General features: G+C 38.3%; 1 protein-coding gene across 3 annotated transcripts in view; it reads left to right on the top strand.

Annotated features, from left to right (window-relative positions):
- The window catches only part of TTC17 (tetratricopeptide repeat domain 17), a 57437-nt gene extending 32847 nt beyond the window's left edge, over nucleotides 1–24590 (top strand). For all 3 annotated transcript variants that reach the window (XM_069857891.1, XM_069857893.1, XM_069857892.1), the window contains 9 exons: nucleotides 11093–11263; nucleotides 11918–12168; nucleotides 13168–13333; nucleotides 15759–15879; nucleotides 16231–16390; nucleotides 16841–16924; nucleotides 18286–18405; nucleotides 21082–21225; nucleotides 23508–24590. In XM_069857891.1, the coding sequence (XP_069713992.1) occupies nucleotides 11093–11263; nucleotides 11918–12168; nucleotides 13168–13333; nucleotides 15759–15879; nucleotides 16231–16390; nucleotides 16841–16924; nucleotides 18286–18405; nucleotides 21082–21225; nucleotides 23508–23639 (1349 nt within the window). In that variant the 3' untranslated portion in view covers nucleotides 23640–24590. The remainder of the gene's footprint in view (nucleotides 1–11092; nucleotides 11264–11917; nucleotides 12169–13167; nucleotides 13334–15758; nucleotides 15880–16230; nucleotides 16391–16840; nucleotides 16925–18285; nucleotides 18406–21081; nucleotides 21226–23507) is intronic.
- Nucleotides 24591–24942: the final 352 nt, after the last annotated feature.

Raw genomic sequence — 24942 nt, 5'->3', positions numbered from 1 at the left:
CAAGCAGAAGTCATTTGGGCTCAAAATTTTTATCTGACTGTAAGCACCTACCTCTCACAGACAGTTCCAGTTCATTATGAGCTCACACACTTCACATGCTTTTAAACAAGATCAAAATTAAAAATTTTTAAATTTATTAATGGACTGATGGTATTCAAAACATGAAGCACAAATTATTTCAAGCTTCAACTTTCTTTAGACTCACCGTCTTTCATTACTTGGCAGCATAGTGATTTTACAATAAAGTTTTGTCAAGCTTTGTTTTAAGTAGATGCAGTGTGAGTACCTTATGTATGTATGTGTATGCCATCAAGCTATCTGAATACTTTTTTGATATGTGTGTGTGTTTGTGGAAGCAATATATACTTCCTTGCTTTATGACTTAGTTCTGTAGTGTATACCGTAATAGCTTATTGACCCGCTTAAAGTATGGCTTTAGCGCCCTCTTGTGGTACAAATACCCTATACAACATGAAATCAAAAGTTTTATTTCATCTCCTCCTTCTTAAAATAAAACGTGGGGAAAATATGTCTGATGTTTTGAGGGTATGGGTTTTCTGTTGTCTCTGAACACTTAAGTTCTTACAAAGTTAAGAAGCTTAGACCTTTCAGCAAACTGTCCTGTAAGGGAAAGGTTGACCTGAAGGGAGAATCTCTGCTTGAAACTTATGGAAAGTAAGCTTATGGACAGAATAAATTACTTGCTTAAATCAAAGTCATAGTTTAACCCACTCACTCTAACTTGACATCTGCAAACACTTTGAGTTCCCTATAACGATTTCAGATACACAAACACTAAGCAAAAAAAAAAAAAAAAATTAAATTTAATCTTGTCTAAGTTGAAGCAAAAAGTCAGAATCTGTAACAATTGCATGAGATTCTGAACTGAACGCTACTGTATGTTTAAAATTCAGCTTTTTCTTTCTTTGACTTGTGCGTCATGTAAAGGCATAATTCTCAGGTGCTCCTGAGCCTTATTTAAACTACCACAAATGTTAGTACTCTTACTTAGCTGATTGTATTAATGAAAGGGATGAGATCTGTGGCCGTTCATTTTCTTTGCTGCTTTTAATCTCTCTCCATTGCCTTGTGGGAAAGTTCATCTATGTAAACAGAGTAGTTAACCCCCAGGAGGGTTTTGAAACAAGCAGAATTCTATGCAGCATGCAAACAGCTTGTCAGAGCTCTCAGAAACACATCATGGCGAATGTGTATATGGTCATTTAATAGTAGCATAGAGAAAGTGGGTTCTGTCTTAAACAATAGCAGTGCCCAAACTGATGTTATCATTTGAAGTTAAATGCTCAGTTGCTTATTTCTATCCTTTATGCACATGCATGCACCTGCAGCCTGTTGTTCAACTTGCAAGTTCCACCTGGGATCTGAAAATCAAGCTGCATTCTTTCTCCCTCAAGCATTTCTGGCAGTGGAGATCATACAGTGGCAATCCACCTGAAAGATCTGTTGGTGCTGCACAAGTGGAATCTAGGTCACTGTATTTGGTCTCTGCAGTGCTAAGGAGAGTAAGTGGAGGTTAAATTCTCCTTGTGTAGAATGAAAACTGAGTGCAGGCAGGTAGGAGATAGGAAGAATGAGGACTGCGGTTTGTCCTGTTGGAAGCAGACATTCCCAGGGAACAGAGATGTCAGGAAATGTCAGATGTTCCTCTGAATGGGAGATACTGGTGACATTTTATGTGAGAATGTGCTCTGTGGGATTAACATGACTCAATTGTTCTTTCAGTTTTGTGCTACTATTTAGCAGTAGTCCAGCAAGGGAAGAAGCAGTTCCTACCATCCAACTTTGCTGCTGTAATCATGGCATTGCTAGAATTTTAGTGCTGTGATCTGGAAGACAGTTGACCAGATGCAGGCTTTTTGATAGTTTTTACCGTTTGGTTTGGTGCCTGCTTTATAAATCAGATCTTTCCCTGAAAAGCATTTGTCTGGCATCTTGTGAGTGGCTGAACATAGGTGAAAGTGAAGGAACTTGCCCTGATAGTGCCATGCCAGGCTCACTTTGAAACGTGTCTTTCCTTTCTAAATTTGCATATAGTTTTCTTTCTATGCAGAGATGTATAGATTGAGATTCTTAAATTTAAAAATCAAAAGATTTGGTATGATGTTAAACAGGGTATCTTTAGCTACACCACTCTCCAAAGGCTGTACATGCACTGCTCATTCACACTGCTTCCAAGTTACCACTTGCTGGAAAACTGTTACGCATTTTAAAGGTTTTTGTAACCAGCAAACAAGGTGTGTCATCTTAAGTATATCTCTGTTGCTCAAATGTCATTGGCTTTTGCATGTTAAACATGCTAATGGGTGAATTTGGTCTGCAGCTTCTTATTTTAGCGTTAGGTGATTTCTTTACATCATGCAAAGTCTGTCTTGCTAGCTTATGTACTTACTCTGCCTATTTGCAGCATGACAGTGTACCTAACAACTTCTCCCAACAGTCATCAGTCTCGCTTTGCATCGTGCTCCATTAAGAATGGTATGCCTGCAACATTCAATGTTCTGTATTCATTCTGTCTTTTCCTAGAATCAGAAGGTGACAGGCTGGCAGAGGAGGGAGAAGAAAGTTGTGACCTCAGCTGCAGGAATGACTGAGGAAATGGGGATTTCCTCATGTAGTAGGAAGAGGATCATCAGGAGTTAGAGTGAAAGGGAAAATGTCTCTTTCCAACTAAATTTTTTCAAAACCTGATACCTTCTCATATTGACTTTTCTGTGCAATGTTTTTGGTGCTTTTTTGTGATAGGAATGTAGAGAAACTGAGACATGTTTGCTACCATCTGTGTCTTCGTCTCTCTTTAGGAAGCTGCTTTTGCCAGTGATGGTTTCTTGCATGTAGCTGCTAAGAATTCTTACTGAACCTGAATAATGTGCACTGCCTAGAGGTGGACCTTTAAAAGGTCTAACAACTGCATATGTTCAACAGCTTTTTTAGGAGAAATAGTAATTCCCCAGCTAGATCTCCAGCAAGATGTAGTTGCACAAACAACCTCAAGGTAAAGCTGTATAGACCAAATTAATGAGTTGGTTAAAGCATCTTTGAAAGAGAAAGAACATGAGGTTCTCGCATATGGTGGAAAACACAGTGTGTGGTTTAGTGTCAGTAGCAACTCATGAAGACCTTGAGGACTGTATTCACTTGACTGAAATCTGAGAACTACAATGTGGTGATGTATAGCCTTAGCCTGTAATGAGTCATGTTGAGATTGTCTCAAAGCAGCATGCAATGCCATGTGCCAAGATTAAAATGAGCACTGCATGCTGAGACACAGAGTGCCAAGCACTTAACTACCCCTGACCTGTCTACTTTATTGATTTGTGGTTTTCCTTTTAAGGGTGGTTGCCTGGTTCATGTGAGTTTGTGTTGTGCTCTGACTGTCCTCAGAACTTCGTATCTGTCATCTGTTCTGGCTCCCAGTGACTGAAACTAGGACAATTCAAAACTGTCCCTAGAGGAAGAGATTGATGCTTCTTGAAAATAAATCTTGCACATAGAAGTCACCAAGGACAAGCCTTTGTCTTCAAAACTTATATGTGCCTGTTTCTTTTGCTCTCTTTCCCTCTTCCCCCAAAGCAAAATAAAAAAAAAAAAAAAGTCAAGCTATTCTTGAGACACAGGCGGAAATTCAAACTGGAGTGCTGCTTACCTTCCTACTCTGTATGTTGGACCTGGGTCCCCTGAAGGAGACATTTTCTAGTCTCTTTTATCCACTGACAGGATTGGAAGGTTTAAATTTAGATGTTCAGATATTTCTATATTTTGGGCCTTATTCCCAGACATCATAGAGCAAGTTATTGCTTCTAGATGTGCGTCATAAAAAAAAAAAAAAACACACCAAAAAAACCCCAAGCTCCTATTTTAGTGGGTGGTGAGGAAGGAGAAGAGTGAAAGCTTTAGGTTATCAACCTCTTTGATTTTTCCCTCCCTGTTTCAACTATAAAAGAGGTGTTGGGTGGTGGGGATGGGGGCAATTGACGTTTTCTACTCTGTTATAAAGTAGCCTACTGAATTCTTCAAGATGTTTTGCATGCATGTCCCTTATTAAACTGCATTGTGTTTTAGTTTTGATAGATTTGTCTTCCTTTGTATTTTTTTTCATGTTTTGTTTATCAGTTCTTTGTATTTCATAAGGAGAATTTGCCTTTTCATCAGGGACTGATCTGTTATTCAGTGGTGAGGTATTACTCTCAATATGAACAAGAAATCTGGTTATGTATTGTTATCATTTGTATATTTTGAAAGGTTTAATCAGAACTGCTGTAGTAAGACATAGATAATCTTTAAATCTATAGCTAAGCCAATTTAGAGGCATCTTTTTGCTACAAATCAGATTTTAAAACTATTGCTCTTTGAGTGAGAACAGTAGTTTTACTAGATAATCTTTTTAATTGAAAACTTCTTGTTGGAGTAAATAATAAAAAAGAACTTTTCAGTGCTTGAGTCTACGTTTTGACCCTATATATCATCATCCTGTTGTTTGCTCTGCATCAAACCAAAGCTTGTTACCTAGCACACTCTTCTGACTACTCGATTTTTAGCATGCCCCTCATCTTTGAAGGAGGGCCACTGACTGCTTATCTAAAGGAGGAATTTAAAGAAGGAGGAATTTATCAAAATCAACGTCTAAAATACTTCATATGGCTTTTCATTATTTGTTCTCTGTAGTTAGTTTTTATTTTTCAGTGAGCAGTATGTCCTGTCCTTTGAAAACATGTATTTTTTAATCTGTAATTTCCAGTTTTGCACAGGAGTGTTTATATTAAAGGAAAAAGTTAAAAATGAACAATGTGTTTGTGGAGGGAGAAAACACACCAAAAACCTTGTCTAAATTTTGGGCACTACATTCATTATTCTCAGCATTCATATTGATACAGTACTTGAAATACTTGACCAGAGGGGGAACTTTATTACAACTTGGCCTTTGTTATTCCGGAATAGTAGCTCTGATGATACATGGGTAGTAGATAATTTTTTTTTAAGTGATTTATACATTATGTTGCAACTGTAAAAGGTACTGGAGATACACTTGTGTTACTGTTATGGAGCCTCATTGAAACTGGCAGCAATACTGGTGGTTTCAGAGAGAGCAAGACTGAACGCTGGGCAGTCTGTTTGGCTTTTCAGCTCTGCAGCAAGGGTTCAAAAATTGTTATGCTTCTGCAGACAAAGATTGCCCATCTGCTTTGTATTGTTCCTAGGTCCTATTGTGCACATTGAATATGTAGTAGGACTTGTACTTCTTGTCAGTTAAATGTAGACCTATCAAACATTCACAGGTCAGTATTGTATAGCCAGGTAACTGTGATAAAGTACTTCTGCTTCTCTTCTACCTTTACTTCCCTGCTCTGTTTGTCATTTTGATAATTTTTCACTAAAAATAATCTAGGAACTCTTTGGTTATATTTTTTTTACACTTGTTTGTGTGGAAAGTGCCAGATTTTCTTTGGTGTGGCGTCTAGAGCACAGTGCTGTCTTGCAGTTCAGCAGTTAATGGCTTGTGACCTTTCTGTAATGTTTTGATGACAATCATGTTCAGTCTTAAAGGGTTTGCAGTTTCTGCTTTCAAAGCTCAATCATGGGATTAATTTTGAAGTGTAAATACATATTATTTCAGGAAAAGAGTAAGAAAAGGAATGCATTGATTTTTACAGCAAAACCTTAATAGGACCATATTAATTCATAATTAAGGTGAGCAGAACAGCAGTAGCTACTAAAGCTAGATCTGGCTTCTAGTTACTGCTCATCCCGTTCCTTTTAAAATTCATCTCAAAATAACCAAGGTGGGGGTTTTTTTTCCCTTAGCAAATATTTTGCGATCAAATATCTGTTCATGTAGAACTGGAGTAACATAGATGCTGTTAATGGTGTTCACCTTGGAATATCAAGGTAATTTGGATATGCAGTGTGTTAATCACCCCTGATAACATTGCCATGAAAGTTAAAGCTCGGGTTTTATGTTGTCTGAATGATGGTCTCTCAAACAGCACCCCCCCATACGCTGTTCCAGCTTGTTAATGTCATGTTGTGGTGAAGCCACTGTGGTGCACGGGATAAAGACCATTCTTCAGGTGCTAGTTCAGCCCAAATTTTGTTGACTGATATCCCAATAATTTTAGATACGTAACGGCTTGTGGTGGGTTAGTTCATTAATTTCAAGATTCTTTTGTGAACCCTGATAAGTTATATTGCCTGTGACATGAAGCACTGAACAAGACTTGTTCTATGAAAGTGATGGGTGACAACATGCTGACTTTGAGTTAAATTTCTGTAGTGGATGCCTTTTAGCCTAATTCAAAATATACAATGTTACCTGAGCAGTGAGCACCCCTAAAAGCTTCACGTGACCTAAGAACAGCATTAATTGTTACTCATTTTCATATGTAAAGCGAAATATATATATAATATACTACCCCCTTTGACTCCTGTCTCTGCATCTGCGTAAGCAATGACTAGGAAAAGTAAAAAGAAGGCTGCAGTATTCATGGGGATTAAAACCTGTTTCCTTTAAGCTCAGTGATATGTCATTTCTGCTATAAAAAAGGGAGAATTTCCTTTGCTGAATTTCACTGTGAGAAATACTTGGTTTGAGTGTGCATCAAAAAACAAAAAAGGAGTTAATAACTCCTGTTAGCAGCTTGGTTTCAGTTTGTTCTGTACTCCGACAACTTGGGCATTAGGCTGACTTATATCTGTATTAAACAGAGTTCTCTCTTTGTGTTTTGTAACTGTAAGGGACACATCATTTAAGTGACACTTAATCTCCAGATAACTTGCATTTTGCTTAATCTAATGCATGTTGCCAGCTACAGCAATAGTCACTTGATTCTTGTAATCATTCAAGAGATAATACAGCTCTACTTATTCCAAGTGGTAGGAAAAAAGTCAGTACCTAAATTTTAAATGACTTTATTTTTAATTTTGATGCGTTATTCTGCCATTTTAATTTCGAAATATGTACCAAACAATTTAAGGAAATTCGTCTCATTGTAAGAAGTTAAGGACTATTAATTTTCTTAAATCAAGTACGTTGACACATAGATGGTGGACTTAGGAATGTCATATTTCACAAACCCTGCACTAACGAAAAAGAATAAAAAGTCAGTAAAAACTCTGTGCTGACCAAAGGCGTTTGGCAGTAATTTTTACTTCTTATTTCCAATACTGTTGATAGCACCAAATCATCCATTTTAAGTTGGCATATAGGAATCAAACAGTGAAAATAATTACTGAGGCCTAGTTCTCTCTGCCAGATGTGTCACAAGACACGAACAGTTACAGTGGCAGTTCATTTAGATTTTTAAAAACAATCAGTGCCCTCTTTAATGGTGATACTGATTACTGTCAAGACCTTCCTCAAGGTCCAGCACTTCCATGTATTGTAATATGGGTAGTGATTGTTCATCTTTCCTCTTTTCCATACTTTTCATGTTTCTTTCCTTGCTTTGAGTAAGTGGCTTTCAGCCTGAGGGTCTGGAGTCACCTGAATTGGCAGAAATTTGCTCTTAAACAAACAAAAAAAGCACACATCATACCAAAAAAAGTTTGTATGTAATAAGGGAAGTTCATAATTGTTTCCAGGTGTGACTTTTCTGAGAAATGTGGCAATATGAATTATGGTTCAGAAGAAATTTTTATTATGCCTTTATATATGGAGCACGTCTTCAAGGTCAGCTCTTCCTTGCTACGGATGTCAACACTCCTTGTGTTTCTATCCTTATACTAAGTGGGTTTCAACTTAAGAGTTTGGAATCATCCAAACCCTAAACAAGAACTTAAGTCTACCTTTTTATAGTGGTTGTTGGGGAGAGGTCCTGAAAATGAAGAAGGTGCTTTATGTTAAATGGAATGATGTAGCACACCTTTTCTGTGTTTGAAAGGTGTGTTGTGCTAATGCTGTTCAAGGTCATTCACACTGGCCACAAAAATTACAAACTAGATCGACATGAGAAATAGAGACCGTCATTATATACTTCTGAGTTATGCTTTTAATCTGCAGTGTCTTGATGCTTCAGTTTAGAGTTTGTATTTGTTTTTTCTATCCAATGGATTTGCTTTACAGTTTAAGAACGCTTCTCTTTTTTTTCCTCCCAATGTCTACATTAACCTGGCACAATCAAACTATTTATTTGTGTTATTTCCAAAACTTAAATAAAGGCTCAAACACTTGTTTTGTCACCTCTATAGCATCTTTGTTTCATTGCCTGGAACAGAGTAACCAGGTCTCAGAATACACAAGGTAGGACAGTCTGATCCACTTTCTCTGAGCTTTCTTAGCTCTGCAGAATCAATAGGAGAAGTGGTAACAGCTGCTCTCAGAAAATAAAGGAACAAAAAAGTGATCCTTCTCTAGCAAGTTTTCAGAATGGAGTAAGCTGAATTGATCAAGTACTATGAATTAGTTTTAGACTAAAAAGTTTTGTAGCTGTGATATCACCGTGTCAGGACTTCACACCAAGAATCCACATATGCATATTTAGGCAACAGGAGTATATGTGAAATGTTAATAAATAGTGCATAGCTGAGCATTTGTAGAGTGGCAGTTGCTTTGTCCTTCAGACGACTGAGGTGCTGTTAAGTATTTTGATGATACAACTGATGTTCTACAGCCAGCAAACTGCAAACTGCTTGGAGTTTGAGGCTACATTGTTCCCTTGCTGGTCTGGCACTCTGGTGGTCTTTCTTTTGGCCTTCAGGCATCAAGCTGATGTTTAACTGTAAAGGTCTGACTTGCAGTATTTAAGTACCACCAGCTTCATGGTATGCTCATCAGAGATCTTGAACTTCCGCTGTTTTTTCAACCAGCATTTTTTTCTCCTGCGATGTCAGACAACTGAAAGCAGCAATTTGAAAGAATTAGGCCACTCAGGTTTCTATATATAGCAGCTCTCAGATCCCAAGAAAGCCAGTACTCTTATCTAGTCTGTGTTTAGTTGTGTTTGTAAATTAATATTAACAGAATTGGTCTTAAGTACATTTTATGTGCCATCATGTTTTTTTCCTTCTGCTTGCTATTTCCAGCTTTTTTCTCTTTTTGCATTTTTATTTCAGTTTGAAATAGTTGTTTTGCATCCACTTTGCTTTTTTCTTTTTACTACTGATGAGTTGACCTTCAGCAAAAGCAAATTCTGGTCATCACTTTACTGAGAAGCAATTGACTTACATCAAAATCAGGCAGGCTTGATGTTAGGCAGGGGAACTAGTTTCAGCTTTAGGGTTCTGTGAACATGATTTCTCATATATTAAACATGAGAATCTCCATATATTGAAGTGATTTTTTTTTTCTTAATTAAACCAATTAATTTTTTATTGACAGCATGGGGGTGGTAGGGAGGGGATTAAAGAAACAGTCAATGACTGGTGGAGTAGGAAAAGTAGAGTGTAACTGTAAGGGAGATTTTAGAAGAGTTTATGAAGTTAACTGCTTCTTTATATATATATATATATATATACACATTCCTAAAATAACATTGGCTTCTTGCTGTATATAAACAGAAAAGGTAAGGCAAGGAATACTTCTTGTAGAGAGTATATGAATATACTTTATTTTGTTTGATTTTGGTGACACCCCTCCACCCCCTGAAAATACTGGTCTGTTTCTTCTCCAGAGATGCAAAAATGGAAATTATACAGCAAAAAGCTATAGTTTCATTTGGCTGAGAAGTAGTAGGTTACCTGTACACAGAAGTTACGACCATCCTCTTGTCCTGATGGCTTGATAAGAGAGACTTAAAAACATTCTTTTGTAAAATGAGATCTTTGCATGGAGAATGGAGGAGTTGCTGATCTACTTTATTCACATTCTTTGTATTTTATGCTGGCATTTGAAAAAATAATGCTTTCCATATGCATGGAGCAATACAATTTGCATTCATGTGGGTAAAATGGGGAACGTGCTTGAGAATTTTGCATTTAATTTAAGCTTTCTTTCATATGCTATGTGCTTCTTGATTCATTTGCATATGTATGCTATTTGCACTCACAAGTGATTGAAATAAAGGAAGGAGGGATTTGAGAGCAACAGCTTTGTACAGGGAATATGTTTTTATCCATGGGTTGATAGGCAGGAGCCCTGGTCCATGTCTTGAGCCCATAGCTATGCAGTAGGGTTTGGAGCAGCTGCCAGGCTCTCACATGCGTGGAGAACCCTGTCTTTACCTGTGCAGGTCTGGTTGTCAGCTGAGGGAGCAGCTTACTAAACACCTATTGCCCTGGAAGACTAGAAAGTAATTATTAGTTGAAAATAGAAGATCTTGAATTAAAATGTATTTAATATCAAAAATGTTGCTATAGATCTCAAAGTTGCAGGTGGCTACCTTATAAGCACTCTAAAAGCTTAACAGTGTCTCAACAAAGGATACTCAAAGGCTAGTGTTGCGAGTTTGCACTTTTTATCTGCTCATTATTGGCTCTACATTTGGATTTTTCCAATGTTTATTCCTAGGTCTTTGTATTTGATGGAATCTGTGCATGTGACCTCGCCACAGAACTATTAGGTGTTAAATTTTCAGCTGAATAAACTTTTAATTTTGCACAGATTACTATCTGTAGTTTGGGTCTGTGTTTCATGAGCTAGTCTTATCCATGTACTGTCTATTGCTGGCACAGAAAGCCAGAGCCTGGCAGTCACACATCAGTCTGCCTTGGTCCTTTTTCTCTTGCACATGAGCACAGTGAGCGTTATGGTGTCTAAGTGAAGTTCATATGGTAGGCAGCCCCACGAATGGTCACTAAAAATGTCTTGAAGATACTCATTGGAGTGGCTACCACCACAGAGTAATTTTCTATGTGCTGTGCAACCTTTTCTCAAAAGATAACTGATTTTTCTTTCATCAGTAGTTCATAGTGTATACCTAATAACGTTGTTTCCTGTAGCTTTTGTAGGTAATCTGCCTTGTCAAGAGGCAGATCAGCTTTTTAATCACTGAGTGAAGTCTTTCATACCTTGTAGGGTTATTCTGTTAAATTGTACGTATTATTGAAAACTAGAAGACTGTAGCTTCTGCAGTACAGCTTCTGCGCTTGTATCCAGGAGGAATAGTCTTACATGACATATCAGTAAGTTTCTCTCTTTCAGGCCACTGTCATGAGAAAAATCCAGATGGCCGTCATGACAAGGAGAAATACTTTGATGACCACCATGAGGCAGTTACAGCGGTGGCAGAAGGACACTATGAGGGAGATACAGAAGATCTGGAAGTCCTTACTCAGGGTTCAGCAAGGGATCCTTCCATCTTGAAACTGGGAAGTAAGTTAGCCTTACAAAATCAGTGCAGGCAAGTGAATCGATTTCTAGATTTTTCAGGAATGCTGTCTTCCTTTCTCCAAGGAGCTACTTCCCTCCACCTTCATTTGTTAAGTGATACTTAAAACTGTTTTAATTCTGTTCACTGTTCTTCTCCAAGTCTAACTTCAAAATGCATTAAATCAAAAAATGAGATCAAGGTTTAGATGCTTTGCAAGCTGAAGGGTGTAGTTTCTTGCAAGACTCTACAAACACGTTAGTTGTACCTCAGTGAATTCTGTATCAGCTGTGCCACACAGAAAGGAAGAAAAACAGTGTCTATGGTTAAGGACAGAGCTCTCTATTCAGTGTTTAATGCACGTATGTAGAAAAAAGACACCACCTATTTACTCCCTCAGGTAGGCAGAATTCTGGTTGGGAAAGAAGCAAATGAAAGTGGTCTAGAGGTGTTGATTTTTGAAGCAAGAGTTGATGCTTCTTTGCAGTGGGGAAGTTTGCATTCTTCAGCCACCCTCTCCATTTGCAGCATGCAGTAAGTAGTCGGTGATATTTGGTTTGTGCGAGTGGAAAAGTCAGGCCATAAAAAATATCCTTTTTATAGCATTTGCGGAAGCAGTTGGAAGAGAATTTTTGAAGTTTTGTGATATTCTCTCTTAGATGTAGTCACTGCAGAAAGCAACGGTTCAGAAGGAGTGGAGGGGTTAGAAGATGATCATATGTCTGAAGAGATGCTGGCGTTGGTGGATGAGTTTGAAAACTCTTGGCGTCAGGAAGCTTTTGAAGGGGCACTGGAAGTAAAAGGTCGTCGAATGGACTTGCAGGGAATCAGAGTCCTAAAGAAGGGATCTCAGGATGGACTGGCTACCTCCTGTTTTGGGGACTGTGGTGATGATGATGAAGCTGAATGGGTAAGTTTGCATGAATCTACGTAAGTCCTGTACCAACTTACTATTGTGGAGGAGGGAATGATGAGGATAGTTCAGGGGCTTAACAGCGGAATATATATATATGTAGGGACTTCTCATGGCTTGTGTGAAATGAACAAGTAGTTTCAATCCATCTTCTAAAGGAAAGACCCTCCACATTGCTAAAACTAGTATCAATTATCCCGGAGAAAAGGAGACTGAGGAGAGGCCTTATCACCCTCTACAACTACCTGAAAGGAGATTGTAGTGAAGTGAATGTTTATCTCTTCTCCCAAGCAAGAAGTGATACAACAAAAGGAAATGGCGTCAGGTTGTGCCAGGCAAGGTTTAGATTGGATATTAGGAAAAATTTCTTCTGAAAGGGTTGTCAGGCACTGGAGCAGGTTGCCCAGGTAAATAGTTGAGTCGCCATCCCTGGAGGTATTTAAAAGATGTGTAGACATGGTGTTTAGGGATGTGGTTTAGTGGTGGACTTGGCAGTGTTAGATTTATGGTTGGACTTGACAATCTTAAAGGTCTTTTCCAGCCTGAATGATTCTATGATCATAGTCTTGATTATCAGCAGCAAAAGCTTAAGTGTTGAATGATGCTGAGTGCCTTAAGACTTCTTGTTTGCTTTTATAAAGGAGAAAAGTTCCTAATCAAGAGTTCCAATGAGCATGAAGACAAATATCTGTTGTCATCAAGATACAAACAAAATATATAGTGAAAAATGCACTTCAGTTCTCTAGCAGTTAAATTGGTTTTATATTGTAGGTTGAAGCTGTATACTTCATTTGTGTGGTATGATGCAATGCAAGTGAGCTGGCTTAGAATGAACCCATTAGAGCTGAGATGGGAAAGGAGGGAGGGAGAAAGATCTCATCTGTAACATCTTTGAAATTGAATCTTTGGGCTAAAACACAGCTACAAGTGTGTTGGAACTGATGACATTCATGGTGTTTTATACTGTTAGTCTTGACAATACTGTTCTTTCGGTAGATCACTTTTCAGGTCAAACGTTTAAAGAAACCCAAAGCTGAAAGCTTGGATCTCCAGGACCCAGCTGGGAGAAAAGGGGAAGAAGGGACTAATGGAGAAAATGAAAACTTTTACCAAACTGCCCTGGAGATCAGTGGACCAAAGATACCTTCTCCTGGACCAATAGGTAACCTCCCATTTCTAGAGAATGCAAGTCATTTGCAGCTTTTGCGTTACTCTGGTTTGTTTCCTTTGCAGCTTTTATGTTGCACTAGTTCATTACCATAAGCATGCATCACAAAGACTGCGTAGTGAAATATGCCTTCTAGATGAGTACATGGAAAAACTGGACATCTTTTCCATCTGCACCTTCTTCATGAAGTGCAGCATAACTTTATCTGCTGAAGGAAAACTACCCAGTTAATTCTCAGAACTTTCTGGTAAGAGTGGAGAATCAAAGAGGTATATATTATGAGTAGAAGTAGTAAAAGAGAAGGGATTTTTTAATGATCTTTTTCTTAAACTAACTTCTCTGCTCATTCAGTTTTAATCAGATGAGAGACATCCCCTTTGGGGACTAATGCAGGATGAGAGCTTGAATTGATTACTGACTAAATGTAAGACAACTCAAAAACAAAAGGCAGAAAGCTTCATCTAAAAAAGATAAGGTAAAATAAAAAAAAAGTTCTGCTGTAATTGGCTAGGAGACATCACGAGAGAAAACTTAGAGACTGTCTTCCAGAAAGCTGGAGTTACGGAAGAGCGGAGTTTTGTATGAATGTAGATGAGGTGGTTTGGAGATGGAGTTTCTGGTGTTTGAGTAACAGGAGCTGGAGAGTGGTGTATTATTATTGTGCAAGGTAGTTCCGCTGGTGTGGTCAAGTGGACAGAAGTCATCAGCACATGACTGCTTGGGATGAAGCTCAGACTTGCTGGAATCTAATGGTGCCAAAGAAGAGAACCAAAGTAACTGGCCCCCTTGCTCTTTGTTTTACCTTGATTTCAATGGAGGTGAAACTTTTAATTTTGTAGGACTGATGTGTAAGCAAGGATGGATTCTCCAGTACATTTTAGTCGTTGACAATTTGATGACCTAGCAAGTGATTTCACGTTTTCAAGGCTTTTACATTTAATCTTAAAGAAACGTTGTAGGTTTTTTTAGCAACTGACAAATGTAAGTTCCTGAATTAAATATTTAAATAGAAGTGAGGGATTATGTGAAAATGAACTATCATTTATGAGCACACATCTGTCCTTTCTTTGATGTATCTTTTCTCCCCTGAGCTACTTTTGTGTCTTTATTACATAGCATCCCTTAATTGTAAAGGAGCTATATTCCTAACCTTTCTGTGAGGCAGGGTCCGCTGACATCCTCTTCACAAGATCTAAATCATGAAAAGTTTAAGTAATACATTGGAGGTCACCTGGAGAGTTCCTGGTAGAACAGGGAAGTGATGCTAGCTGTCCTGTGTTTGACTGCTTCTCAGGCAAGTGAACTGTTTCTGTGTAGTATTTTCACACCTCTCTCTATCTTTTGCCTTTCATGCAAATAATAACTCACAATCGGGCAATTCACAATGGTGATGAGAACTGATCATTCCCCTTTGAAGTTTCCCAATGTTTCTCAAAGTTAATTTTCCTTTAATCAGAATACTTTGCAAAATATGTGGTATTACAGACTTCATCATTATTTTGCAAAATTACACTGAAGATTTTACTAAAACTTGAATAGGAAATAGGATTTGCATCCAAATGGGCAATATTTCAGGTAGCTAGAAATAAATACTGAAATACTGCCTACGTACCTGGTGCAGTAGGCTGCCACGTTGTTAAATTTGGCTTCTCATTGTGCAAATTTACAGCTACAATGATTTTTTTTTCTAATACTCAAAACATTCTGGATGTCCCTGATACGAGAGAGAAACTTTTCCTAACAGTTAACACAAGCTGGATTCCTAGGACTTGGTAAAGCATCCACTAAAGATCAGAAGGCTTTGGCTCAAATACGAAGATCAGGTTCTTATTTCTCCCAGTGATATATATGTTAACATAAAGCAAATTGCTTATCCTTCTCCTTTCTCAGTTAACTTCTCTGCAAAATGGGGGCCTGAAAGTGTAATTGCTTAACAGTTTCAGAAATGTTGCTATCTTGAGAGTAAGAATGAAGTAAAAGCCACTGTCTGTCTTAAACAATATTAATTGATAAGAAAGGGATTGTCAGAAGGTGGAGCAATCAACTTGTATTAGTTTTTACTGAAGCTGTAATAAACGATGACTCACTTATGAACTTTCTTTAAAGACATTTAAGTAGACAAATAACCTGTAAACAAGAATGGTGTATGTTCTTAACGTGTAGCCATTGAAAAAGTGTATTGAAACAGGTTTTAAAACTCCACCTCCTAATATGTCTTGCATAAGATCTAGTTCTGTCTTTGCATCCCACAAACTTCCGTTCAGTTCATTTAGGTTAAATAAACCTGGCTGCGGGACTGTGACTTTTCTAATGTATGGAATGTATCCACTGGTATCAAGTATTTTATAAATCACTGACCTGAAGTAGAATGTTTTTCTGCTTCCAGACAGCTTCTAGTATTTTTTTTTCCTTTCTCAAGGAAAAAGGCGTGACTACCGTAGCCTTGGCTGGCCAAGTCCTGATGAATGCCTGAAACTCCGTAGGGTAGAGCTTACAACTGTAGCCAGCACTTGGCTTGCTGTTTCTGCTAAAAACATTGAGTAAGTATCTTGTATATGAACCTTAAATAAATTATTCACACAAAGCAAGTCAGTTACATGACCTTCAGTGTGTATAAACCAAATATTTTCACAAAGGTTTTCACATTCTTCAAAGTAAGAAAGAAATGCCAGGATTTCAAAGAAGTTTGAAAACATTATGTGGTATTTCATCAATAGACTTGCAAAGAAAAGTGCAAGATCAGAGAGAACGTCCAGTTTCTCTTACTTCTTGAGCTACTTGAAAGAGATTCTGCCAGGTGTTCTGGGCAGTTTACACTCAATAGAGAACTTCATAATGACTCTTCTGTTTTTCTCTCATGATTGATTCAACTTATTTTATGATGTTTGTAGTATTACAGAACACATTGATTTTGCCACGCAGCTGCAAGAACCAGCTATGGAGCCCCTTTGTAACTCGAATCTACCAGCCAGTATGCATACTTTGGACCACCTGCAAGGTGTCTCTAGTCGAGCCAGCTTGCATTACACTGGAGAAAGTCAACTGAAAGAGGTATGCCAGAGTTGAAAGCTGTCACGCAGAAATGGCCGTGCTGTGGCATAGTCAAGGTTCATTTAGGTCAGTGCTCATTTATCTCCAGAGGTGACCTTCATTGAGTGAGTGCCTGGCTATACTGTAAGAACAATGTAAGCCATGAGCGATGTTTTACCATAATGTTTTCCCTTGCTGTCTACGATCTGACCTGAGGGAAATCCTAAAACACCATTAGTGTCTTCGTATTAGAACTCTTGATGGATGAATTAGTAAAAGAATATTCCAAATGAGTATGCATAAACTTCCACCCGTCTTAGTATTCTGTGTGATCATACAGCTAGTATTAACTCAAAATAGATAGTGATGTTTAGGTTGGAACAGGTTACAGCATTTGTTTAAAAGCTGGAGAAAAAAGGACATCTCTTACCAGGCTGCAGCATCTAAGCACTTGTTCTTCCTCTTCCACAGGTGCTACAGAATCTTGGCAAAGACCAGTACTTGCCACAGTCATTAGAACAAGTTGGTACTCGAATAGCAAAAGCTTTGGAAAAGGTATGCGTAAGTAAGGAAAATGAGAAGCCTGGGTTTTACCACTCATGATTGATGTGGTGGTCAATCCAATCTCAAACTGTTTGTCTGAAATCCCAGTCAAGGAACATATTAGTACTTGGACCAGGGATTTGTGTCTATTCAGCTTCTGTAATGCCACCACAGGTATTTTGTTGAGCTGTCTCCTGTGCTTACACTATCAAGTGTCTTGCATATCTCTTTACTAAACCTTAGGCTTTTCAAATTTCCCAGTGTTTCTAGTTGTGTAGCAAGCAGTGTTGCTGGTTGCTGATATATATTAAACTATTGGAATAGTTCTCAGACCTCATTTCCTTTTTGTGTTATGTTGACTTTGAGCTTACGGAAAATTGAGTTGAGCCATGGCTCAACTCTCCAGTCACACTGCTGGCATGCAGTGGTCAGGCAGTTAACAAGCAGGGGCTGGCTCAGCCAAAACAGTTTAGTGCCTCTGGACTAGTCTGCTGAAAGCCATCTAAGGAATTTACTGTGCTGTGAAACTGAGGGCAATATAGCTTTGTCATTCCCTGAAAGTAAAGGTGTTACTTTTATGCTAGTGTTACAAGATTTCGTTTCTTTTCACTCTAGATGTATTCTGACTTTTTCTCCTAAATGCTGCAGTTGCCCCTGCAGACAAGCTTTATCCAAATAAGCTGAAAATCTAGTGCTGGGACCAGAAACAGAATTCTCAGTAAGGCTAGCTGTGTTGGAAATAAAATGCAGTTCTATCTACCAGTCTCATTCAGTATTCACAAGAGCTAATCAAACAAATCAAGATGGCTACTTAACTAATTGCTTATATGAGTATAAACATTCATTTACTGTATCTGAGTCCACAGATTTCAAGCACATAGTATTTTCCTGTATTTTCATGATATGGGAGTCAGCCAGCTAGAGGCACCAAACTTAATAAGCTAGACTTGTCAGACATCTGCTCTGCACTGCATCCTTTACTTACAGGTCTAATCAGCTAACTTAGCAAAATTTTTTGCTTTATGTCACTTGATGTATATACACATCTAGATGCTCAGAATCAGACAGCTGGTTAGAAGCTGTAGTGACTGCCGAAACTGTTGTTGCTGTTTAAAGCCATTTTGCTGCTTTTCCTTTCGTAACAAAATTATGTTGCATTTGGAATTTGCGTTTCATTTGGAAATCTCATTTACCTGGCTATTGCCTATACGTATGTTGCTAGATAAGAAAGTTTTTGCTGCTTTGAAATAGTGTAATGCTAATTTTAGGTGTAACACCTTCTAACTCAAGATATAAAATAAATTTGGAGTGAAAGACAGGAAGACTGTTCACTACAGGTGCTTACATGACTATTTTTTGTGTTCTTTTGCCAGAATCAGACTTCATGGGTCCTCTCTAGCATGGCAGCTCTTTATTGGAGGGTGAAAGGCCAAGGAAAGAAGGCAATTGATTGTTTAAGGCAAGCACTGCACTATGCACCCCATCACATGAAGGTGTGTACACGTGTGCTGACTACGCAGATGAAATAATGTTTTGCTTGTTACAGTAGAGCTTTCACAGACTTTTGTTAAGGCCAACGCTGCATATCAAGTGTCTGTAATGTATGAGATATTGGCTAGTTGTCATATAACCTCAACACTTTCACCGCCTGTTTAGTGTGGACTGTATCTTTTTAAAAAACAATAATTAGAAAAGACAACTTTGAAAGCGATTTAGTGGAATTTCCTGCAGTTCAGTGGGTTTGACACCTCTCTGGGTAATATGAGCTTGAACTTCCCCCTGACTTCAAAACTTCAGCAGCCTGAGACGTGGAGACTATTTTCTAGTTGTGGTTTTAAAGAGGGAAAGAGGTGATATCTAAAGAAAGAACTGAAATGCTTAAATCCTAAATATTTGGGGTGTGAATCTCAGCTGGACATTAGTGCCTGACTTTGTGCAGCAATTCTGTGCTTTCCTCTAAGCTGGGCAGTTTTACAGAATCACAGACTGACCTGAGTTGGAAGGGACCCACAAGGATCATTGCGTCCAACACTTATCCCTGTGTAGGACAACGCCATGTGTCCAAGGACATTGTCCAAATGCTTCTTGAATATTACTAGGCTTGGCACCATGACTACTTCCTTGGGGTGCCTGTTGTACCACCCTCTGAGTGAAGAACCTTTTCCTAATATTCAACCTAAACCTCCCCTGGTACATCTTCCTGCCATTCCGTTGAGTCCTGCCGTTGCTCACCAGAGAGAAAGGAGCTTGTAGAGAGGAGGGAGCTGACCTCTTCTCCCAAGTGACAGGGGACAGGACAAGAGGGAATGGCCTCAAGCTCCACCAGGGGAGGTTTAGGCTGGACATTAGGAAAAAATTTTTCATGGAAAGGGTCATTGGGCACTGGCACAGACTGCCCAGGGAGGTGGTTGAGTCACCTTCCCTGGAGGTGTTTAAAGGATGTGTGGATGAGGTGCTGAGGGGCATGGTTTAGTGATTGATAGGAATGGTTGGACTCAATGATCCAGTGGGTCTTTTCCAGTTCTGTGATTCTATGATCAGCTCCTCCTCCGTCCCTTGTGAGGAAGCAGTAAAGTGCTATCGGGTCTCCCCTCAGTCTCCTCTTCTGCAGGCTGAACAGGCCAAGTGACTTCAGCCATGCCTCATACAGCTTCCCTTCTAGATCCTTCACCAACTTTGTGGCCCTCCTCTGGACACTCTCCAGTAGCTCAATACCCTTTTTATACTGCAGCACCCAAAACTGCATGTAACGCTCAAGGTGGGGCTGCACCAGTGTGGAGTAGAGTGGAACAACCACCTCTCTCAGCCGGCTAGCAATGCTGTGCTTGATGCACCCCAGGACACGGTTGGCCCTCTTAGCTGCAAGAGCACACTGTTGGCTCATGTCCAACTTGTCATCAACCAGAACCCCCAGCACTTTGGATATAATCTTCTGTTTAGTGTTGCAGTTGACTAAAGTGCTTTGTACTCTTCACCTTGCCACATGATACGCTGGGTGTGGTAATGTCTGTTCTTGCACACTTGGATTGCCTTTACAAACTGATAAATGCAGTATAGATTCTTCACTTGGCATTGCAGATTTCACTCTGGAACCTGAACAACAAACTGTGAAGCACTACAAAATGTATACTCCTTTTTGAATCTTGATCTTAAATCCTTCTCTGAAAGTCAAGCGACAAAGTAGTTTATGCTCTCAGGATGTTAAGAGGATTTAGCTGTTAACAGTAGAAACGCCTCAGCTCAGAAATGCACAACCTATGTATCTATGTCCCCTATAATTCTTTCTCTTTGCACTTGCCCTTTTAAAACAAGGTTGGAGCCAAGATTGAAGTCAACAAGCTCTTGCTTATTGTCCTGTCTTTCTATGTAACTGGGAATGGTTCCTCAGAAATGGCACCCTTAACTGTGTGACTTGGAAAGGTCAGAGTATGGATTGTAAACTACAATTTGGCAAGATTATGCTGTAGTAGTGCTGTTTTCTAGAAATGTGATATAATTTTGCTTGGAACTGGCTGACTCTCTGAATTTGTGCCTTGTTTTTATCCTCCATACTGAAGCTGCCTCTAGAGAAAATTGTGAGTCTTGTTTGTAAAGATACAGCTGTAACTTGAACTCAGTGAGAGTTACCACTGAGTGAACAGCTATTTAATGTCTTTTTATGCTCCTCTTTGGTTTTATGCACTTCCATGACTTTCTTTTGCTTTTTCTAATGTAAATAAAAGGAAATTATTTTTTCTGTGTGGTTCTTTTGTGATTCTGACTTCCCTAAAACCTGCTTTGCAAACATGAATGACTTATCTACCGAAGGTACTCCTTGCCTTGTCAGGGCCAAAGAGACAGTGATCAAATACATCCAAGATTGTTTATTGTCCTGTTGAAGGCACCTAAGACTTGCTTACTAAGTAGTATTTTGTCCTGTGAAGGTGTGAAGCCCAGCTTTCAGAGAGTCTGTTATGACTATCAGGGCTCAATAGTTTTGTCAGTCAGACAAGGTCACAAAGTATGTTATAAAATAGGTCTGACTCATCACTATCCAAGTCACCAGATAGTGGTGTGGACAGTAACCAAGAGAGTGGCCAAATGATGGAGCCTTCTGTTTATCTTGCTGATCCTGGGACAGTTTTAAAGGAAAGATACTCACTGTTTTATCACTTGCTTTTCTTTTCCAGGATGTACCACTAATAAGCCTAGCAAACATCTTCCATAATGCAAAACTCTGGAATGATGCCATCATTGTGGCTACCATGGCAGTGGAAATAGCACCACACTTTGTGGTTAATCATTTCACACTGGCAAATGTCTATGTAGCAATGGTGAGTGTGCTGTCACCCAGTTATGCCTTGTCTTTGTATGTGTGTAATATATAAAAATTCTTATTATCACAAACAATTTTGGAGAAGCAGCATTCAGGAAACAGAGGTAAGGTCAACAAGAAAGAATATTTTTTTTTGAATGTCAAAGCTCTTATTACTCTTTTAACTTATTACTCACACACTGCTTGAAGGCCAACATTTTTATAAGCTGGCTTCAGAATGCTGTCTGCAAAGCTTTGTTAAGACAGTAGTAAGCGATTGATAATTGCAGTTGGCTGCCCATGTAAACGCAGGATATTTTTGTAGTACTGGAAATCAATGATTAAATAAAGTCTCTATCCTGAACAGCTGATCATAGCAGAATGAGTAAAACCTAGTTCACAGTTGCAATGAACAAACAGAAGGGAGGTTGAATTTCAATATCTAGATTATCAACCCCTCAAAATAATTCATAGATTTAACTCAAATTTCTTCATACTGTCTATATATTTTAATGTGCAATTTAGCTTTCAGTGCTTACTCTGAATACAAAATGTTCATTCCTTTTATCATACTAATGCTGCATTGGTTATTGCGCATTTCATCTTGAACAGGGCTAGTATATTTGAAAGGTAAAAGAGGCACCATTAAACTGAGATGTAGTTAATATATACGTCTGTGTCAAAAGCATTTTCAATTACACATGTTGTTACGAATTCCTGCCAGTTTTTTAGCACTTGTCATAGATTTGTCCGTAATGTTTGGCTTCTGTGGTTGAGGGGATCACAGAGATAACAAGGCAAGTTGAGCAGATAATCATGTGTTGTGGCTATCAGGGTTGAGAAGAATTGAAAAGCACAGTACTGTCAAACGCACAATGGAAACAAACGGAAGAAAGGAATGATTTTGTTCTATTAAGCTATTTCTTCTGACAGTAGTTTGAAAGAAATGAAGTAGAATTTTGATGCTTGAGTTGCCAATGCCTTTTTAAAGTTAGCACATTGCCTAAGGGTAACTTCATTCTCCCTGAATCTGAGAGAGGTCTCAATGAAGCCCCTTTTTTGTTGTATGAAATGACTGTGGCAACAGGAGGAAATTTATCTTCTGGATCAAATCTACTAACCTAAGAACAAGTTAGTTTATTTACATCATATTTAACCTGCTGTATTTGAGAGCTGACTCTGACCAAGATGTTATGCTAATTAATAGTACAGCACTATAGAAGCCAAGTTTCCTTTACTTGCAAAACTTTTCAGTAAGTTGCCTTACAAAGGGGAAACAGTTGGCCATGTTAAGGACTGAGGACTTTGGATGGTATAGAAACTATTGATGTGAGAATCTAAAGGAACGTCAAAATAATATCAGATCACAGCAAATGTAAATTAATACATCTGAAAATGGAAATATCTGATTCTTCTTTTCATTGCTGTTGTCAGTGGTCCCATAAACTAAACCAGGATTTTCTATGTAATTCCTGTTGAAAATGTATTAAAATACACTTTTTTTTTTTTAAATCAAAACTTGACAGCTTGCATTGATCTAGTCAGTATGGCTAGAAATTAATATTTTCTCTACTGGACAAATAAAGTTACTGAGAAAAGGAAATTACAGAACAAAAACAGTGTTGAAATTGACTAAAACCTGAATGCTTTGTTTGTTCTGTTTTGTTTCTAATACACTATTGGATGTTGGCATGCTTTCTAGTTAATAAAAAAGTGGAGTAGCATAGGTAATTAGATTTCAGCTGCATAAAAATAGATGTTACTTCATCATGAATGCTTCTTACTACCATTCTGGAGTCCAACTTACCAACTGAAATTGTCTAGCTACAGTACACTCTTCAAGTTTGTTTATTTGTTGGTTTGGTGGTTTTTTTTACTTTGAATAATCTTTTAAAAATAATTTAAAGTTGTTTCTAAAAAATCCTAGCTTTTCAGCAACGTTGATGTTACTGCATTGTCCAAGATTTTAAAGCCTTTATCTATATAAATTCTGTCTGAAATCTGTTTTTTAAAAGTTACTTTTACAGCAAGAATATTAGGATCTACTATGAAAAGGAAAAGGCAAGAGCATTGTCAATAATGCTTAGCCGTGATTTGACTCCCTTTCATGGATTATGCAGAATTGTGTCATTAGCCCCAGAATTATCAGAGTCGTTTGGTAGAGGGGGAGAAAAATCCTAAAATGTAAGGACTGGTTCAGTTACTTTTGTGCATACCATACTACTCACTTAGGATGGGAAAGGCATAGAAAATATATTTTTTAGAATCTGACTCTTTGCAATCTTCTTTCTTTCTGTACAGGAAGAGTTCGAAAAGGCAATGAAATGGTATGAGTCAACACTAAAACTTCAGCCGGAGTTTGCCCCAGCAAAGAATCGAATCCGCACCATTCAATGTCATTTACTTATGAAAAAAGAGCGTCGGTCTCCTTAGAGATCAGCGTCTTTCTCTTTTTAAAAAAAAGTCATTGTTCTCTATTCTGCTTTTAAGTGTGCTTAGTTAAATTGATGAATCAAAAATTTTAACATGACTTTTAAAAAGACGGGATTTGGATTGAGGGTTCTTTTATTTTTTTCTCAAATATAGGAGCATCTTTGGAAAATACATTTCACAGACCATAATTTTAAAACATCCATGTAAATATTAAACCAAGAAACTTCCATGAGTCCATGACCACCTGTACAAGGACTCGGGAATTGTTAGTTTTTCTTTAATGCTCAGATTGGCATCAGCATCCAAAATAACTTGCTTCGTGTCTTATAACCTAAGCCAATGGAAATGCAAAGCACACACCCATACCAAGTAGTAAGAAGAGATAATCAGCAGTTCATCCACGTGAAAGTCATGCTTTGTCCAGTCTTCTTCACTCCATACCACATTACCTGCTTTTATGGAAGGAGAGGGATGGGATTTAAAATGTTTTTTATAAACATTAAGTACACCAGGCATTTCTTTGAATTGTTTATTTCTGTTGAGGGAGGAGGAAATGAGGAGGAAATGAGGCGGGAGGAACAGCAGGACACTAAAGTCAAAGTGGGTTTTGATCTTACTTGCAGAAAAGAAAAATCACTAAAAATCCCAATAAGATGTCTTATATTTGTCTATATATTCATAGCCCTCTGTCTCCCTGGATGGTTGATTTACTAATTCTTTGTTCACTGTATTTTTAGCCATTTCAGAATAAGGTGCAAGTTAAAGTTCACTCTCAGCCATACTTTCAGCTGCCAAGGAGGAGGAGGGAGGCAGTGTCAAGGTATCATCAGGAAATAAGTGAGGTAGAAGATTTCCAAATCTGTTCTCTCTTTTGTTGGTGGAGGACACGATTCTCCAGACATTGTTGAATCAACAAGGGCACATATTCGAAATAAAATAAGTTGTTTATGAAGAAAACACAGCTTCTCCTCTAATCTTTGTGTCATGCGCCATTCACAAGATTCTAGGCTTGAAGAGCTACCTACAACCTTTACTCTGGAGCAGATAGAGCTGGGAGGCAGGAAAGCCTTTAACACTGCTGATTAGACAATTATTTTCTGTGTATCCCTGGAAAATTTCCTGTGCCTCTGTGCCCGCCTCCTTTTCCATGGCAAAAGGGAATAAGGGAAAGTTAAATTGGCTGTCATGTAACCTACCCTTCAGATTTTACTGTTAAACATACTTCTTGGTGATTCTTTCTAAAGAACTAATAATGTTTATGAACTTACTCTTTTTTTTTTTCCAATATTTTTCCTCTTTCAGA

The sequence above is a fragment of the Phaenicophaeus curvirostris genome, chromosome 5, assembly GCF_032191515.1.
Source record: "Phaenicophaeus curvirostris isolate KB17595 chromosome 5, BPBGC_Pcur_1.0, whole genome shotgun sequence".
NCBI lineage: Eukaryota > Metazoa > Chordata > Aves > Cuculiformes > Cuculidae > Phaenicophaeus > Phaenicophaeus curvirostris.
This window is presented reverse-complemented; position numbering and strand designations above follow the sequence as displayed.